Genomic DNA, 15,320 nt, shown 5'->3' on the forward strand with positions numbered 1-15,320 from the left:
GTTCAAGTTGAACTGACCTGGATGCGATGACCCCGGATCTTTTGGAATTTGAATTATTTATTTGTTAACTGCAGGGTAGGGTTAAGGTTACGTCATAGATATAAAAAAACGATGGGGAGTAAAGACAGGCGACAATTCTAAGGATTAGCTAGGAATGAGAAATTGAGGCAGGCTTGTCAATCGAGCCGAAACTGCAAGGTAATAGACGCAGATGCACCGCATAGAGATGCGGTCAAAATAGAGGTGGTATGAGAATGTACACTTGTTGTGGTTGTACAAAAAGATTTATACAAGTTCGAAGGGGAATGATGGGAATGAAACACAAAGAAGTACGAGCATCCAAGTGAGTGACTGAAAGAATAAGGTGCGCGTTCGAAGGAAATAACGTTGAAGTCAAAAGGAAATGAAAGAACAAGTGATTTGATATCCTGCACGAGGTGATCATGTGGCATAAAGCAATGCGACGTCAAAGCGTAATGAAGAGTTGTATCCGTGTCTCGGATGCAAAGAGTAAAGCTCGTCGCATCCACGAGACACACGGACTGCGTATGCGTTCGTTCGAAGTATTTGGTCGGAATGTAGAGGCCCTTGCAGAACATGGTTGTGACTTTGCAACATGTACTGTTACCGAGATATGAAGACTGTTGAGATGTGCGAACATTTGAAAAATATAAAGCATGATTTGGGCAGTGCGAGCTCCGCCTATTTACACCGTTCGCCACCCGGCTACACCAAAGGCAGTTACTAGGTGAGGAGGGTAGAGCTGCGAGCACCGTTCATAAACAAAGTGAATGAAGGAAAGCAGAGTGAAAGGGAACTGTAGTTCGGAAGTTGCCGTTGTTTGTGCGTGTAGATAATCTGCGACGTTGAGCTTACACTGGCATATGTTAGTCGTTGGTAGTTAGAAATTAATGTCGACCAGTGATTAAGTTGCCATCTTCTGAATCAGGGTGAGGCAAGGAGTGAAGAATTCCAAGCACAGCAAGTTGTAGTTATACACCGTTCAATCGTAGGACTCACCTTTATCTGTTGTCCCAAATATTTAATATTGTAATAGTAGCATAACCTTGGATTTCTAAAGAGTGAGTTTGGGATAATCTAAAGGATGCTCTTTAGTTTCGCAGGCGTGAAAATAAATGAAAAGTCTCGCTGAACTCGGAGTTGTCCCAATTCCGAAGAGCAAGGTCAACCGGCCGTGGAGTCCGATCATCTAAGCGCCAGTATGTTACCAGTACTTGACAGCAATGCACGACAGCGATGAGGACCCCGCGACAAAGTCACCTCTGACACTTTGTACAGTTGAATGGCATTACAGCGACAATTACAACACTGAGACATATGTATTCGGTTCTAAAGAGACGATAAACATAATGTCTCTCTGCGAAGACTTGTATCCTCGATACCAAGTCATCAAGCACAAGGCATAACCTTGTTCCTGCTCATAACGTGTATCTGAAGTCAGGCGCACGGTCTCCCAAGTCCCGCAATTCCTGGTACGAATATTGCACTTTCTCCCCCCGTTCTCTTGCGAGCCGTTCGGCAGCATCGCGTTTGGCGTTGATCCTCTTGTAGATAAACACCACAAGCGGCAAAAAGATGAATCCAATCCCGACGAACATGAGTTCGAATGCATCTGGAAACGAAGAGTTAGCCGACGCGAGCCTTATGTTAACGAATTTGAACTTACACCCAAAGATGAACCGAGGTGCGTCTCGCGACCTATAGACGGTGGCTGCAACCACACCACTGAGATTTCCGATGCTCATTTCGAGGGCCATGCCAACGCCTCTCTTGTACTGGCCGGAAAGATTGTTTCCAAGCCTTGATTACCATATATTAGCCTTGGTCATGACGCGACTGATAATGATATACCAAGAAATGATACCAGGCAATGATGCATAGCTTCCCATAACAATGACGTAAGTCCCAAAATACTTGACACTATCGGGTGCGGTAGATATGTTTATCGAAAAGCCGATGAGACACATTGTAAGGCCGGCAAGAATGAAAGGTGATCGCATTTTCAGCTTGTCCGAGTAGTGTGCAAAAACGAGCAATGTGATAGCTAAATGGAACAGGTTACCGCGTGAGATTGCAGATAGGTAAGAAAAACTGACTTCCGGCAATATATGGTGGTACGGTGAGCAACTGGCTGACTGGCGTGTTATATCCAAAGCTGAATGCACTTGAATAAGTGAATCACAATCAGCTTGTCATGACAGACCTCTTGATGATCGTTCTGGCACAAATAGGTTAAACACCATTTTCAAAGATCTAAAAATCGACTTACGGGAGAAACAGGGTGATGCCATACACTAAGAGTGATCAAATCAGCGTCTGACGTCGCTGAGCAGCCAAGGTGTGTCACTTACGAGGCCCAACGATTGACACATAAATGGGGATATGCAACCAGATCTGACGAGTTGGTTGAGGCACGAACATAACAAAGAAACAATTAGCATCTTACCTGCCAGTCTGTGAATGCCGCCCAGACGTGCTTAACAGCAAACTTCTTTTCCTCGCCGACCGATGAATTGTCATATTCTGAAAGAAGTCTGTCGTATCTGCCCTCTCAAGATTTGCTCCACTTACTTTTCCTCCAGACAACAAAAGCACGCTCTTCCGGGGTCAAGAACTTAGCTGTTTCCGGAAAGTCGACAAGCACTAAACGATCATATACATATCAGCTTTTTGTGTAATCGAACGCGTGCTGCACTCGCCAAAGAAAGAAATGATGGCTACAACTATCGTTGCAAGGCCTTCAATCAGCTGCATATGAATTTTGAGCATTAATTCTGAAATCGGCCATGAACGAACTCACGAAGATCCAGGACCATGCTTCGAGTCCTTCCATGCCACCCATGTAACCAATCCCAAATGCTAGTAAGCCAGAGAAAGCACCTGGAATTTGTTTCACTATTAAAATCCCAATGATGGAGCGAGACAACAAACCTGCAACCGTTGCAGCACCAAAAAACAAGCCAACTACCGGAGCACTTCAACATCCTAAGCGGACAACCAAATACAGGACACTTACTTCGATATTGTAGCATGTGTCTCGGGTACCACAAAGTAAGGCTGCAGATCCATCAGCAATATCCCGCAAAAGTTCTTTACTTATCCTCACTAATAAACCACACCAGGGAACAAACCTGCCTCAGTGATACCAAGACAGATTCGCACTCCAACAAGCTGAGGGTACCTGAAATGTAAGGTCAATATCAAGTCAAAAAATTGGCAAAAAAACTGCTCAATCTCACGTCTTCACGAAAGCATTGAGTGTCCTGGAAATAGGCTTCCTCAGTAACTTTAGAATGTATTAAGAGTGAATGACGCACATAACTACCCCCCATGCAAACTATTGATCGTGAGATAAATTCAGCTGCCATCATGCAAAACTTACATTGATCCCTGGAAGCCATCTAAAATACACAGGGTCGGTTAGATAGTACTTAAGGGTTAATACGAACACTTGCCTGGATGGTCTGATCGCTTTAAGAACCAGGCTTGAGGTTGCAGTCAGCGCGCAGATAACCAACAAATTGGGTCCCAAACGAACTTAGAGGGACATTCAAACAGGCAGTATGTCTTTACGGTTTACAAGTTCAACAAAATCCGATACCTGTCAGAATAACGTTACTTACTATGATAAACATTATCTGTATTCAGCTGTAAGATTGGTGATGTTGTGAACAAACAACCACACATTACATACCAATACAATGTTGAATTTGTCTCCCGTGAGATCCAGTTGAGTGATAATCCCCTCCAACGCCGCGTTACCTATGTTACCTGTTGAAGAGTGAGGGGAGTATTCGACGTCAACTGTCCTGATAACTACGCACCTCTGTCAAGGAAAGCCAGAAGATACATCAAACTGAGGATAGGCATTATCCGCAGGTCAATCTTTCTCCACAGTTTCTTCTCCTGCTCTGGTGTTAGCACTGGGACATTTTTGAGATCCAAAACCGAGTCCTCCGGCCGCTCCTCGTCACACTGGTTGTGTTCAGAGCTGATAGAATTCATGTGATCCGCAGGAATAGTGTTCACAATGTAAGTTATGGTAAAATAGCGAGAATATGGAGGGAAGTTCTTAATCTCTCTTGATAAATGTGTGACTGGGGCTTTAAAACGTTCATGGCGGGTTTGATTTTTTAATCATGAACCTTGATTAGCCGGCATTACGGTACTGATACCTGTTCGACTATATTTATGCCCCCTTGTCTGAAACCCATGTCGACAGGGACGGGGGCATGCTATGACACATCGACCGTATTCAGATACACGATGTCTGCTGTCCCTGCGATAGACAGATTAGCTCGTGATGATGCAAGAGTCAGCTCCACGGACGCACTTCAGGATGATTAGTTGTGCCTTTGGGGGACTATCACCACGTCACCATCAATGAAATACACGGCACGAGAGGAAGTCAATTGCCTAAACGTATTGAAATTCGAAAACCAGAATTTTACATCCGACTCCACACAGAAGTCCAAATTTTGGGATGTCTCAGGTCTGTCAACAGCGATGTTTCGAAGGTGATCCCGCAGGGTCCCATGGCTGCCATCGAATCACATTAATTGATGGTCTAACCGTCGCATTTGCGCGGCCCACCTGGGGATCCCTACTGGTCAGTAAATGGGTCAATCATTGAACGTTGCTATACCGACATACGATTCCAGGCTCGGACCCCACTTGTCGATACAGGGAGGGGTAAGACGAATGAGGATCAATTTTCACGGTTTCCGGCTGTCCCATCAGTCGGAAAGAACGGTGGACGGTTCAGGAAGGTGTTATCATGATGTACTTAGCTTCACTATGTCAGCCCGCGTCCTGGAATGCGGTACTGATGCTGATACCCGTTACCAGCCCAAGTGGAGCCAGTGTACCATTAACGTTGTGCCACCTGGCCCCTGGGGCTGAGGCATCCTACGACTCGGAGAGATACAGGCAAGGTTCAAGAGAGTAGTAGTACAAAAGTTCTGAGTCACTGAAATGTCGCCTCATTAGATTTGGACCCTTTGATTGCCTTATATGTTTGTAATTTCCCGCGCTTTCATTGCATTGGCTTTCAATGCTCGGAGGACCCGCAATCAATTTTAATACTGGGAAGTGACAGCTCGTTTGAAAACAGAGAAGTACGTATAGTAAATAGAAAGAATCAGTAATGTACAAGTCACCAAATGACTGGTGACTGAGCCCCCTCCAAACGACTGGTGACTGAAAAATCGAGAAAGTCAAGTTTGACTCTCGACCAAGCGCTAGAGGGCTATTTTTTTTTTTTTTATTATAAATAATGCTGATGACGTACTTAGAATCCCCAGACTGTTACAAGAAGTTGATGCAAACGAGAATTCAACCAAGCAATTCGAGCGTTAAGCTGTCAAATCCAGTGAGTTACGGATTTTGAGAACCGTGTATAAGCAAGTGAAGCAGATAAGGGTGCTTTCGAATGTATTTCTGAAACTCATCCGAAGACCAGCGTCCCGCTGCCTGAATCAGCGCAGGCGCGACACCAGTCGCAGCTAGGGCAGTGGCACCCCCGGCTCGCATCGAATGTCCAGAAATAGTTGGGGGAAAGAAACGCCGAAGGTAACGCATGAACCATGCGTGCGTCGGGATAGTGCCACTCGTAGTCAGCCAGAGGTGTGGATGGTGTGGAAAGCGACTGTCGCGAGCACGTACATACCGTTGTAGGAGAGCTAGAGGATTCGCTCTAGATTCAGGCTCTGCCATCACCAAGATCTCACATCCTACTCCCAAAGTGCTCGTCTTATGGTGAGGTAATGTGTAGCTTGCCGATGTTGCAGACAGCATGAGAGAGTGGCGTAGCGCCACTTTACGATAGGATTGGTGTCATTTTGCATTAGGCCAGCAGAGCTCTGCGAGACGTTGCAAACTCTTGAAACCTGTAACCAGCATTGCCACGAATAGCGTATCGTCGTACTCTGTAGATGATGCGAATGTGTTGACCACAAGAGTGAGATCATCCAAAGTGAGTGGTTGTTTGCGTTGAACAGGCTTAGATAAGCGACGTTTGCAACCCTTCAGAGTTCGCGTGACGAGCAAAGATGTCCGTATTTCACGAACGTGCGGGAAGTGTGTCTACAGACGATTGACAATTCCCGAAAGATATGAGTCCACGGATCGTGGCTCGATATGATGTGATAGCCACACCACGAAGAAGGACAGCGTGTCCGCAGTTGGCTCTACCTCCCGGTGATGAAGTCGACAAAAGTTGAGATAGGAATTTAGATGCGAGTCGTAAGCTGAAGCTGTGGTGGATTCAATAGCGCAGCCAAGGGCAAGTGAACGCTCTAGCTGTAAGCGTTCGAGAGTCCAAGCTTCCCGCACGGGTTGCTTGGACTGTGTGGTACCTCGGATCATTTTTCTGCCACCCCCAGCGCATCCCGAGGGGGTTCAAAGTCAAAAATCTGCGCCGAAGGCATGAGATCTTTCACGAGCTCATTGTGAAACCGTGAGAGTGCGTCAGCGATGACGTTCTGCTGACCTGGAATATGCTCCACCCGCAGGTCAACGCTATAGCTGATTAAGATATCCACGGCCGAAAGTAACAGTGAATTATAGACGGGTCTTGCTCGAAGTGAGTCGAACATTGCCACAGTATTCGAATTGTCTGTGTAGATGAGTAACTTTGCCGGGGTCTCATCCATGTTTGTGACAGCGTGAATAGCGGAACATACAGCCAACGCTTTGAAGAAGAAGATAGAGTCGTGGGGAGCATCTCCAGGTAATGGTGACTGGCACGCGAAGTTATCGTCCGGGAACCAGAGACCCATTCCTGCTGCTGACACGTCAGTGTAGATAACCACAACATCATCTCTTGATGGCTCAAAGTCTAGACACCGGAATAGGTGTAAGCCATCCAAACGTTCGACGTGGTCTGCAAGCCAACGTAACTCGCGCAGTAGCGCGTTATTGACGTGAATTTGAGCGAATGCATTCTTCTTTCCTCGGATTTTGTCGTAAAGCACCGACAAACCTGGCTTCAACAGAGGAAACACGTTAAAGCTCCATTCGCACCAACTGTTACAATAACATGTAACCGAGAACCCCTCCTATGGAGGTCATCATGACCTTAGCCCCTATCCCACCATATGCACCGTCTTGAAAGACTTACCGACTCAACGGAGACTCGTAGAGATGCCTAGAACGGCCTGGACGCCGTTAGATGACCTAGACCAGCCTAGGCTACATCTGATCGGACCTAGATGGTCCTCGACCCGGATCATGGAGAAGCTCTGCTTCATGGTCAGAAGAGAAGCCGCATGCCGCAGCATGCGCAGTTAGACTCAAAGGCATGCTACGCCTTGAGGACAGATAGAAGAGGCATGGTAAGCCTCATGCATAGATAATCGCCCGCATGGCATCAGATAAGATGCCCTTGTATAGACACACTTATACCTACCTACCGAACGTAGTATTGGTCTGTGCACACGGACGACAGTATATAGAGCAGACAGAATCATGTATATTCCCTACTTGATTCTACTAGGTTTTAACCAGAACTTCCTCTGAAAGACAGTCCCAGTCCTTCAGTCTAAGCCGCACCTTAAGGAAAGCCGACGCTACCTTAAGTGGAACCCCCGAACCTCTCATTCGAGAGAAGATCCCCGTTTCTCCAATAGCGAGCCCGCTATCAGATTAGGCAATCCGCCTAGGGAGAGCTCGAACTATCCTAGTCCGTAACACCAACCAGCCAGACGCTGGAATTCGCGCAGGGACCAACGGTGATTTTTCTGCGCGAAACGACGTAACTCTATAACCAGCTCAGCCTTTTTATGATGGGGTAACGTGACCTGCATAGCATTCGGGTCGACTTCAAATCCAATGATAGTCAATGGCGCGCCAAATACTTGCTTTGGTCGTTCATGCGGCAGATGAAGGTCATCCCAAAGTTGTAAGAGTCGAGTCTGTTTTGCGGGAAAGTAGCAATCATAAGGAGGATAATAGAGAACACGTCCGGCCACTTCGAAAGAGAAAGAGTCGTCCATGTAGGTTTTAAGCGCATCAATTAAGATTTTGTGAATGGCGATCCACGCGACAAGTGACATAAAGGATATCCAAATCTTCGGAGATCCTCGACCACCGAAGTTGTTGTTACGATCTACGTGTCGTTGACCATGCACAGTCAAGATCTGTTTGACCTGCCATAGAGGGTGCATCGGTAACCGACGGAAAGCTTGTGAAACGTCAGATTTGAACATAATTAGCTCAATGTTCGGATGCTGCTCTTGAAATTTGAGCAGCGAGGCACCTAATGAGTGTAGACCATCAAGCTTGGTACCCTTGATCGCATCCCGATCAATCATAGAGTTCAATGAGTACTCGCCCGCAGTGTGGTCCACAACCAAGCGAAGTTTGTCCGAATTGGGTTTAGGAACGGTGTGCATTGGCACACTATACATTCCTGGATAAAGCTCTGTTCCAAAACTTTCGGACACTCGACCCAAACGAATTTCTTCCTGCATCTGATTTTCAATGAATTGGAGTTGTACGTCAGTCTTGGAACACGTATGCGAGGAGTTGTCATTGATAGACGGGTACGTGTCATCAGAGGTGTCAGCCCAAGGCCAGAAGCCTTCACGCAAAGCGTGACAAACCGATCTAACAAACGGCTGGTTCGGATGGTCCAAGAGAAGTTCCTCGAAACGGTCAACATTGATAGGTGTAACGATACGAAAAAGGTCTGGCCTTCGAGCGATGGTCTGAGCCGCATCACTATGAAGGACTTCGTGAGAAGGAGGTGTAGGTACGGGTTCCGAATATTCAGTTGAACGTGCTGTTGGACTGAATGAAACATCCATTGGAGACCAAATAAGGCCCTGTCTATGTCGCGGGCGCTTAATTGGACGTTCAGGTAGGTTTGGGCTTGGACTCTTCGAAATGCCTTGCTTCTGTGTGACGTCGCGCGCACAATCTCCCATCCTGCTCGTGTGAGCAGACATGCGCATAGCGGCAGGTTTGAGCACTGCGAGAGCATTCTCCCGAGTTCCATTTTCGGCAAGGCTCTCGCCGATTGAAGGAGGTCTTATCCCGTGCCGTTGCACCGGGCTTCGACTGCTTGTCCTCATCGTGATGCCTGCCGTCTGATAAGAAGTGGGACTCGTAAATGTCTGCAAAGGCCGCGAAGTCGGAGAGTTCAACTCTACGAGAGTTTGCTGCTCGGTTCCTAACGGCTTTGTCAAATCTAATAATTCTCTCGTGAGCTCGTTCGACGCTGCGGTCAAACTTATCGTTGATGTACTCTCCGTAGGAGGCGAGCTCATCCTCTCAATGAGGGAATGCGAATTTAATGGCCCTTGCGGCTCTATTCCAAGCTGCGGACCATTGTGCAGAGGTAGTGATCTTTTTCGAGACTGCTTCAGTAGCGGTGGAGAACTTGATCTCAATGTCTCCAATAGTTTCGGTGCATTTGTCAATAGTGCGCGAGGAGGAGATAATGGAATGGACGGCGTCAAGATTGATGCACTTTCCTGCGACGATTTCTGCCCATCCAGCTTCGTGGAATTCCGGGCAGCAGCGATGGTACATGAGTCTTCGTCGAACTTCTTTTGGGTCTTGCGACCAGTTGAGAAGGATTTCGTTGGTGCAAGTGAGATTCGCTGAGAGTTGACCTCCCTTAAATGATTGCTCGGCTCGTCCGAGACAGGAGAGGTCCAGTTTAGACCGTTTTTTGACAGGTTCACCTTCCTCAATACTGGGCTCTCTCTCATGCTCATCCTCTCTAGGAGGGACGAAGTCCCTTTCTTCAGATTGTCGTGCAGCGTCAGGTTCCCGAAATGTTCTGGTCCTATCAATGTCTCTGGACCATTGTTCGACCATGTCGAAGTACGGAGCCGCGATAAAAGATTCGGCTTGGTCAGAGGCTTCGTTGGAACTGGCTGCGACAACCTTCGTAATAGTGACATATGCTTCTTGCTTTGAGATGAGTGATTGTTTGTAGTCTTCGACGATGTTGAGGCACTTCTCAACCAAGTCTTGTTGCGAAAGAGCCGATCTTCCAGTGTTGGCTTGAGACGAAGTCCTCGCTTGTTCTGGTCCTGTAAGTGATGCTTGGGTGCCGGATGAGACATTTTGGCTACTGGACATGGAGGTACGACCGAATTTGAAGTTTTACACGTAGAATTCAATAAGTAGCTTTAAATTGTGGCGCAGGATGTGCGCAAGCAGAACGTGCTCAACGCTGATGACGGTCGAGACGAAAGAACTAAAGACCGAAGTCTGCGTCACCAGCGTTTAGGAGACTCAGTCACGGCAACATGTCACAATCAGTGACAAGTATGTGCGTAGAGCTGAGACTCGGCCAGAGCCGAGTGCGAGCGTTGATTCAATTCGTTTAAACCAATTAAAACCCAATTAATTCTCGCTTATCTTTCATTTTTGTGACATGACTGACGCCGTCTTCAGCTTCATCATCTGCTCTGCCGCAGTTCTCTGATTGCCTTGGTTTATCCTGTCTCACTTGTTGTAATGCGCTGTCATCTCCGGTCTGCTTCGGAGGTTGCTTGAGTATCGTGGAGCATTGAGGGCGTTCTCAGCAGTATCCAGCTGAAGTAATGTCTACTCCGAGTCCCGGATCCATCATTTGATTGTCAATTTCCTATGATGACTCGTACTCATTTCAATGACTTGGCGCGCGGTCATTCGCGGTCATTTGCTGTTGGTCGGAGTGCTCGCCGCGGTTAAGCGCGTGATTTCTTGCGTGTCCATCTATCTACAGCTGAAGATTTCAAACCCGCTCTATATCTAGGGGCATGCCCGTATGGCTGTAAACGACATTTACTCATCGTGATATTGTCAAGATGAAGTTTCTGCTCGTTGCGAGTAACGATAAGCTTGAGTACTTCACACTTTGCATCGCTTTTAAAATGAACTCAACTATCAACAAGGCGCTTCAAACGACACAAGTTAGCTAACAGCCATCCTAACATCGACCTAATCAGCATAGCTCCCCTACCACACATGAATACCTTACAACATCCATTCAATTTTTTACCGAGGCGCTCCCTTGTGAACCGGTTCAGCACTCGTAACCGGATCTGCTATTAAACACCTCAATTATTTGCGTTTAGTACCACCTGCAGGACAGAGTCGCTACCCCACAAACAAAGGGATCCACCCATCAACATTCTCGATTCATATTCAATAACCATGAAAGCCATCACAAAGGCCTTTGTCCATATATATACGATACCGGATCATCTGATTTATCGTCGTTACGAGTACTTTCATCTCGACAAGTTTTCACCCTCGAACAAAGAAATAACCAACCAGATATATATTCTAGATTCCTGCAGATCACCTCGTTGTCTTCTAAACTCCCACTTCCAAACTTTACTCTCCCAGCGCTGTACCCCCATGTCTATCACAGCTTTTGGCAGTCCATGATGTCTGGCATTAATCGAGATCGCAGCGTCATTATTTGATGTCATCCTTGTAGTTGGCACTGCTGCCCTTCGAGGTTCACTCTTCAAAACTTCTCTTTGCAGGTTCGCATCCTGCTTTAATTCTAATTCGATGCTCGTCGTTGATTTCAATGTTCTCCCAGAAACATTGATATTATTTTCCTTCGCAGTACCATCACCTGATGTCATTTTTGCTTCGCAAATGACAGGAAAAACAGCAGGTGGTGACGCTACATTTCGCAGGGTCGTTTTTCAAAACTTCACACTGGGTTTGTATCTTTGATTAGTTGGATGCTCGTTGTTAACATTCTCGCAGAAGCATCAGATATTCCTATTCATTTCCCTTCAACAATACCTGAAATCGGAATCGTAGCATCACTGCCAGATTTGTACGCCTCTATGTCTTGCGAGGGCTCAATCAGGTGGCGGCGTTGTGTTTCGAACAAGAGCTGATCGCATTCACTAGCACTCTCTAGGATCTAGGTTCGTGCCTTACCTTGGTTAGATGGCAATACACGTAATGACCACGTATCTTTGATAATCCCTTACCTTCTCACCAACACCCACCACAGCCAAACAAGCATCATGATCTGTCCACTTGTACTCGTCACCGACCCACGCGGTACCCCCAATATTGGTGTCACCAATGACACAGCTCATTTCGGCAGCACCTAATATCGGCAGTTGATCGGAGTTGCATTGTCATCACCTGTGAACAGCAGCTGGAAGCCGTCCAAGGGATCTTCCCAGGTGGCGACACCGCATTTCGAGTAGATCGTAAGATTTCTCTTCACTAGCTCTCTAGGTCCGCGTCTTGGTTTTACGACACGATATAGCATTGAACACGCGTTTCACCCCTCCCAGCACAGGAGATTTATTTGATTTATGGTTCCCTGAGGTTGTCAGACCATTTGGAATTCGACTCGTTGGGCTATGATGTGAACGTGTGAGGAAACCACACTGACAAAAGTCTGATTGTGCAAATGTGCGCAAAGTTACGATGAGAAAGTCTTAGCCGAGTTGTTGTATGACGCTTCAATGAAATGCGCATAGTGTGGCGTAAGAGGGTTACTTACCGTAACAGTAGACGTTCGTCTCTGAGGCCTTTTTAACTGGACCACGCTGATTTTCCACTTGTCCTCATTAGTGGTGAAACTATACTCGGAGTTTTATACCGAGAAGACATGCAGCTCTGTTAATGAAATCCATCTGGCAATCCGCGTGCAGGCCTGAGGCGTGTCAAGTTGATCGGGGGTCTGAGTTGATTGACAGGTCCAAGCCACAGGAGCTAAGCAGGCAGTGCTGGTCAGAAGAGAGTCAATGGTGCATCTAGGTCTATGCTTCACATAGGGATCTTGTCTGAATGCTAACTACTCGATCTTTTGTAAATCGATACATGACACACATTTTACTTGCATTGAGAGCAAAAATGACCGAGAGGTTCAACTAACTGCCAGCGAGTGAAACATATAGTCATATCCAACAAGTTAAATACAAATAGCGTCCAGAAGCAGTACGATACCAAACGCTGATAATCAAAACTAAATTTTCAGTATGTCGATTTGGAGGTTTCATCCTGGTGCGTGATCTGGGATATGTGCACCTCCACTGGCATACGCTTCATATGATATTGTTGTGGAATCTCTCGTGCCGTCTCGTTACTACCCATCCCGGCAGCCGAGATGTGACTGTAACTTGTTGTTTTCATTGCCATCCGGATAATAACCATGTAAAATGCAATAGAGATAATCGGCATAATCTAGGTAGCCAAAGTTTGGTTATTTTCGATAAAAAGGAGTTGATAGTGGAAATTACCATGTCTAGTACAACATATTGTCCGTTATTACCTTCGACGAAACACAGCAATGCCGATAGGAGCGTCACAGAGTACAGAATAGCGGCATCCGCAAGTACGCGCACTATCGGCATCATGGAGTTATTTGAAGTGCGGACTGCAGATATATTACGTTCCATCTTCCAGATCCGATATGCCAGAAATCCTGAATAAATTGGTCTCAGGCCTCGAGTATCCAGGTATAAAATGTACTCACCTGAAGCCAATAAATTACTTGCAAGTGTCATGGCGTAGAAGGCCGTAATCCATTGACCAGTTGCTTTGGCGAAGATGTTTCCAGCCTCGTTAGTCGCTTTTGAGACACTGTAGACTGCACAAATGCCACACACTTTGCAGGGACATCAGAGGTACGACTTTCTGAGCATGATTGTGACCTGACCTGTGATACCGAGCCACAAGCAACTCGGTACAATAATGACCCACACAGATTGCCAAACAATGTAGCAGCGATAAATCTTTGGCCGAAAAAGACATTTCATAAGCCAAAAGGGTTGCAACTTCAATCTGGCGGATAGAAATTGAACCCACCACCATCCCATCGCCAAGCATTGTTTGCATGGTATATATTATATTCTTGACTACAAATGTGATTTGGGTAACATCTGCAAAGAATGCCGCTGGTCCCCCTGTAAATGTGTCGCGATATGTGACTAAACCCTCTTCGATACGAATGATGTCTACTATCATGTGCTCGAGATATTTGAGTACTGGGTGATACCAGATGCAAGAGGCGAGAAACTTACTGCGGTACTCAGGATCAGCAGCATGAATGCCACCGCAGTATTTGTGCGATTAATCTCCTTCATACGACGTTTGCGTGTCAATGCCCACATGGTACCCATAAACATGAGGACCGAAAAGCCTGAATAACCCTAGCTTGGTGGGAATGGGACGGACAGATCCATTGTGATGGTACGCACCATATAAGATTCCTTCCATCACGGTTGAAAATATAGCAGCAGTATCCAGTGGCATGCCTCTCGAAGCCATAGCAAGTGGAGTCTTGGGGGTGTACTAAGTATCGAGGATCAGGGTGCGAGTATCTTGTCCAGCCTCATGTTCAGCTAAGGCCCTTTAAATACCAGCAGGCCATCTACCAATCATTATAGTTCATATGCCATAACGAATTACATCTGTATCTTTTCCGAGTCTGTGCAGCAAATTTGATGAACAATTCTTCTAGCTGGACTTGAAACGTACTAACGGCTATGATTCGACATCACAGTAGCAAACTATTCATTCTTTTCAATTTTTTTAATTTTTTTAATCTTATTTATTGTCTTCTTGGGGCAACGCCCGATGTAGACAGTACATTCTTTCCAATTTGATCGCGGAAGTAGTAGTATGTGGCTGTTATGTACTAGCATGCACCCAGTGACTATGTTATATTTGAAACTGCAGTGATCAGTCACCGATACTATTGGATACTACAACCGCCCATCACGCAAATTTTGCCATGAGGTGTGCGCAAGAGTCCTCAACGTTCAACGTCAACCTTAAAGCGTGTGTTTGATGCCATTTGCTATGCAAGTCGATATATTAAGTGCCATCTGCCGCGCATTCCCGATATCCCCGTTAATCAGTAATCAGTAGCAGACGGAGGGAGATCTTGCCGCTATCATGTTTCCTACCAATGCCGCTGAATCGACTCTGACACATTTCTATGCAGTGATTACCCTTCCAGTAGCGAATAGAGAGTATCCATCAATCTCAAATCTGTAGAGAAAATAGGTGGGGCGACATTAGCTCAGTACCTAGTTTCATCTGCCAGGCGGCCATCATCCCTTTCAACTTCGCAACATCCAGATTATAGAGTCCGTCCGGTGATGATACACCGATTTCAAACGGTGCTACATGGGAAACAAGAAGTACTGTCACTAGCTTATCTGCTGATCACAGGGGAGTCAGGTCGTTGATCAATGTGGAGAGATAAGAGGATGTTGATGTATACTGAATTGCATGCAAGATGCCTACACACAGGTTTGTGGCATAAGTTGGAGGTATTAGTAGCGCACCTGTGATGCATCATTATTGCA

The 15,320-nt window shown here is 46.3% G+C and overlaps 3 protein-coding genes across 3 annotated transcripts; all 3 read right to left on the reverse strand.

The window, feature by feature from the left end:
- Window positions 1-1,439: 1,439 nt before the first annotated feature.
- Window positions 1,440-4,026, reverse strand: HD556DRAFT_1430962 (major facilitator superfamily domain-containing protein; the record flags this gene model as incomplete). The annotated part of the gene is made up of 19 exons (XM_041304955.1): window positions 1,440-1,633; window positions 1,688-1,821; window positions 1,873-2,065; window positions 2,118-2,185; window positions 2,369-2,415; window positions 2,468-2,544; window positions 2,593-2,664; window positions 2,721-2,769; window positions 2,822-2,901; window positions 2,953-2,985; window positions 3,038-3,078; window positions 3,128-3,202; window positions 3,339-3,358; window positions 3,404-3,422; window positions 3,477-3,506; window positions 3,560-3,588; window positions 3,645-3,659; window positions 3,716-3,792; window positions 3,846-4,026. 19 exons carry the CDS (start codon window positions 4,024-4,026, stop codon window positions 1,440-1,442), a joined length of 1,434 nt encoding a protein of 477 aa, XP_041163070.1.
- A 7,226-nt stretch (window positions 4,027-11,252) lies between these two features.
- HD556DRAFT_1306286 (uncharacterized protein) lies at window positions 11,253-12,268 on the reverse strand (the record flags this gene model as incomplete). Its single annotated transcript, XM_041299893.1, has 4 exons — window positions 11,253-11,608; window positions 11,785-11,908; window positions 11,979-12,100; window positions 12,139-12,268. 4 exons carry the CDS (start codon window positions 12,266-12,268, stop codon window positions 11,253-11,255), a joined length of 732 nt encoding a protein of 243 aa, XP_041163071.1.
- Window positions 12,269-12,885: 617 nt separating this feature from the next.
- On the reverse strand, window positions 12,886-14,600 carry HD556DRAFT_1354430 (uncharacterized protein). Its single transcript, XM_041302428.1, has 8 exons — window positions 14,485-14,600; window positions 14,205-14,434; window positions 14,028-14,146; window positions 13,813-13,974; window positions 13,664-13,739; window positions 13,481-13,612; window positions 13,245-13,429; window positions 12,886-13,188 (listed from the first exon to the last, which is right to left on the reverse strand). The coding sequence occupies exons 2-8, from the start codon at window positions 14,272-14,274 to the stop codon at window positions 12,979-12,981; spliced, it is 954 nt and encodes a 317-aa protein (XP_041163072.1). The 5' UTR covers window positions 14,275-14,434; window positions 14,485-14,600; the 3' UTR covers window positions 12,886-12,978.
- Between the last annotated feature and the right edge of the window lie 720 nt (window positions 14,601-15,320).

The sequence above is a fragment of the Suillus plorans genome (assembly GCF_016647745.1).
Source record: "Suillus plorans strain S12 chromosome Unknown HD556scaffold_14, whole genome shotgun sequence".
Classification (NCBI taxonomy): Eukaryota; Fungi; Basidiomycota; class Agaricomycetes; order Boletales; family Suillaceae; genus Suillus; species Suillus plorans.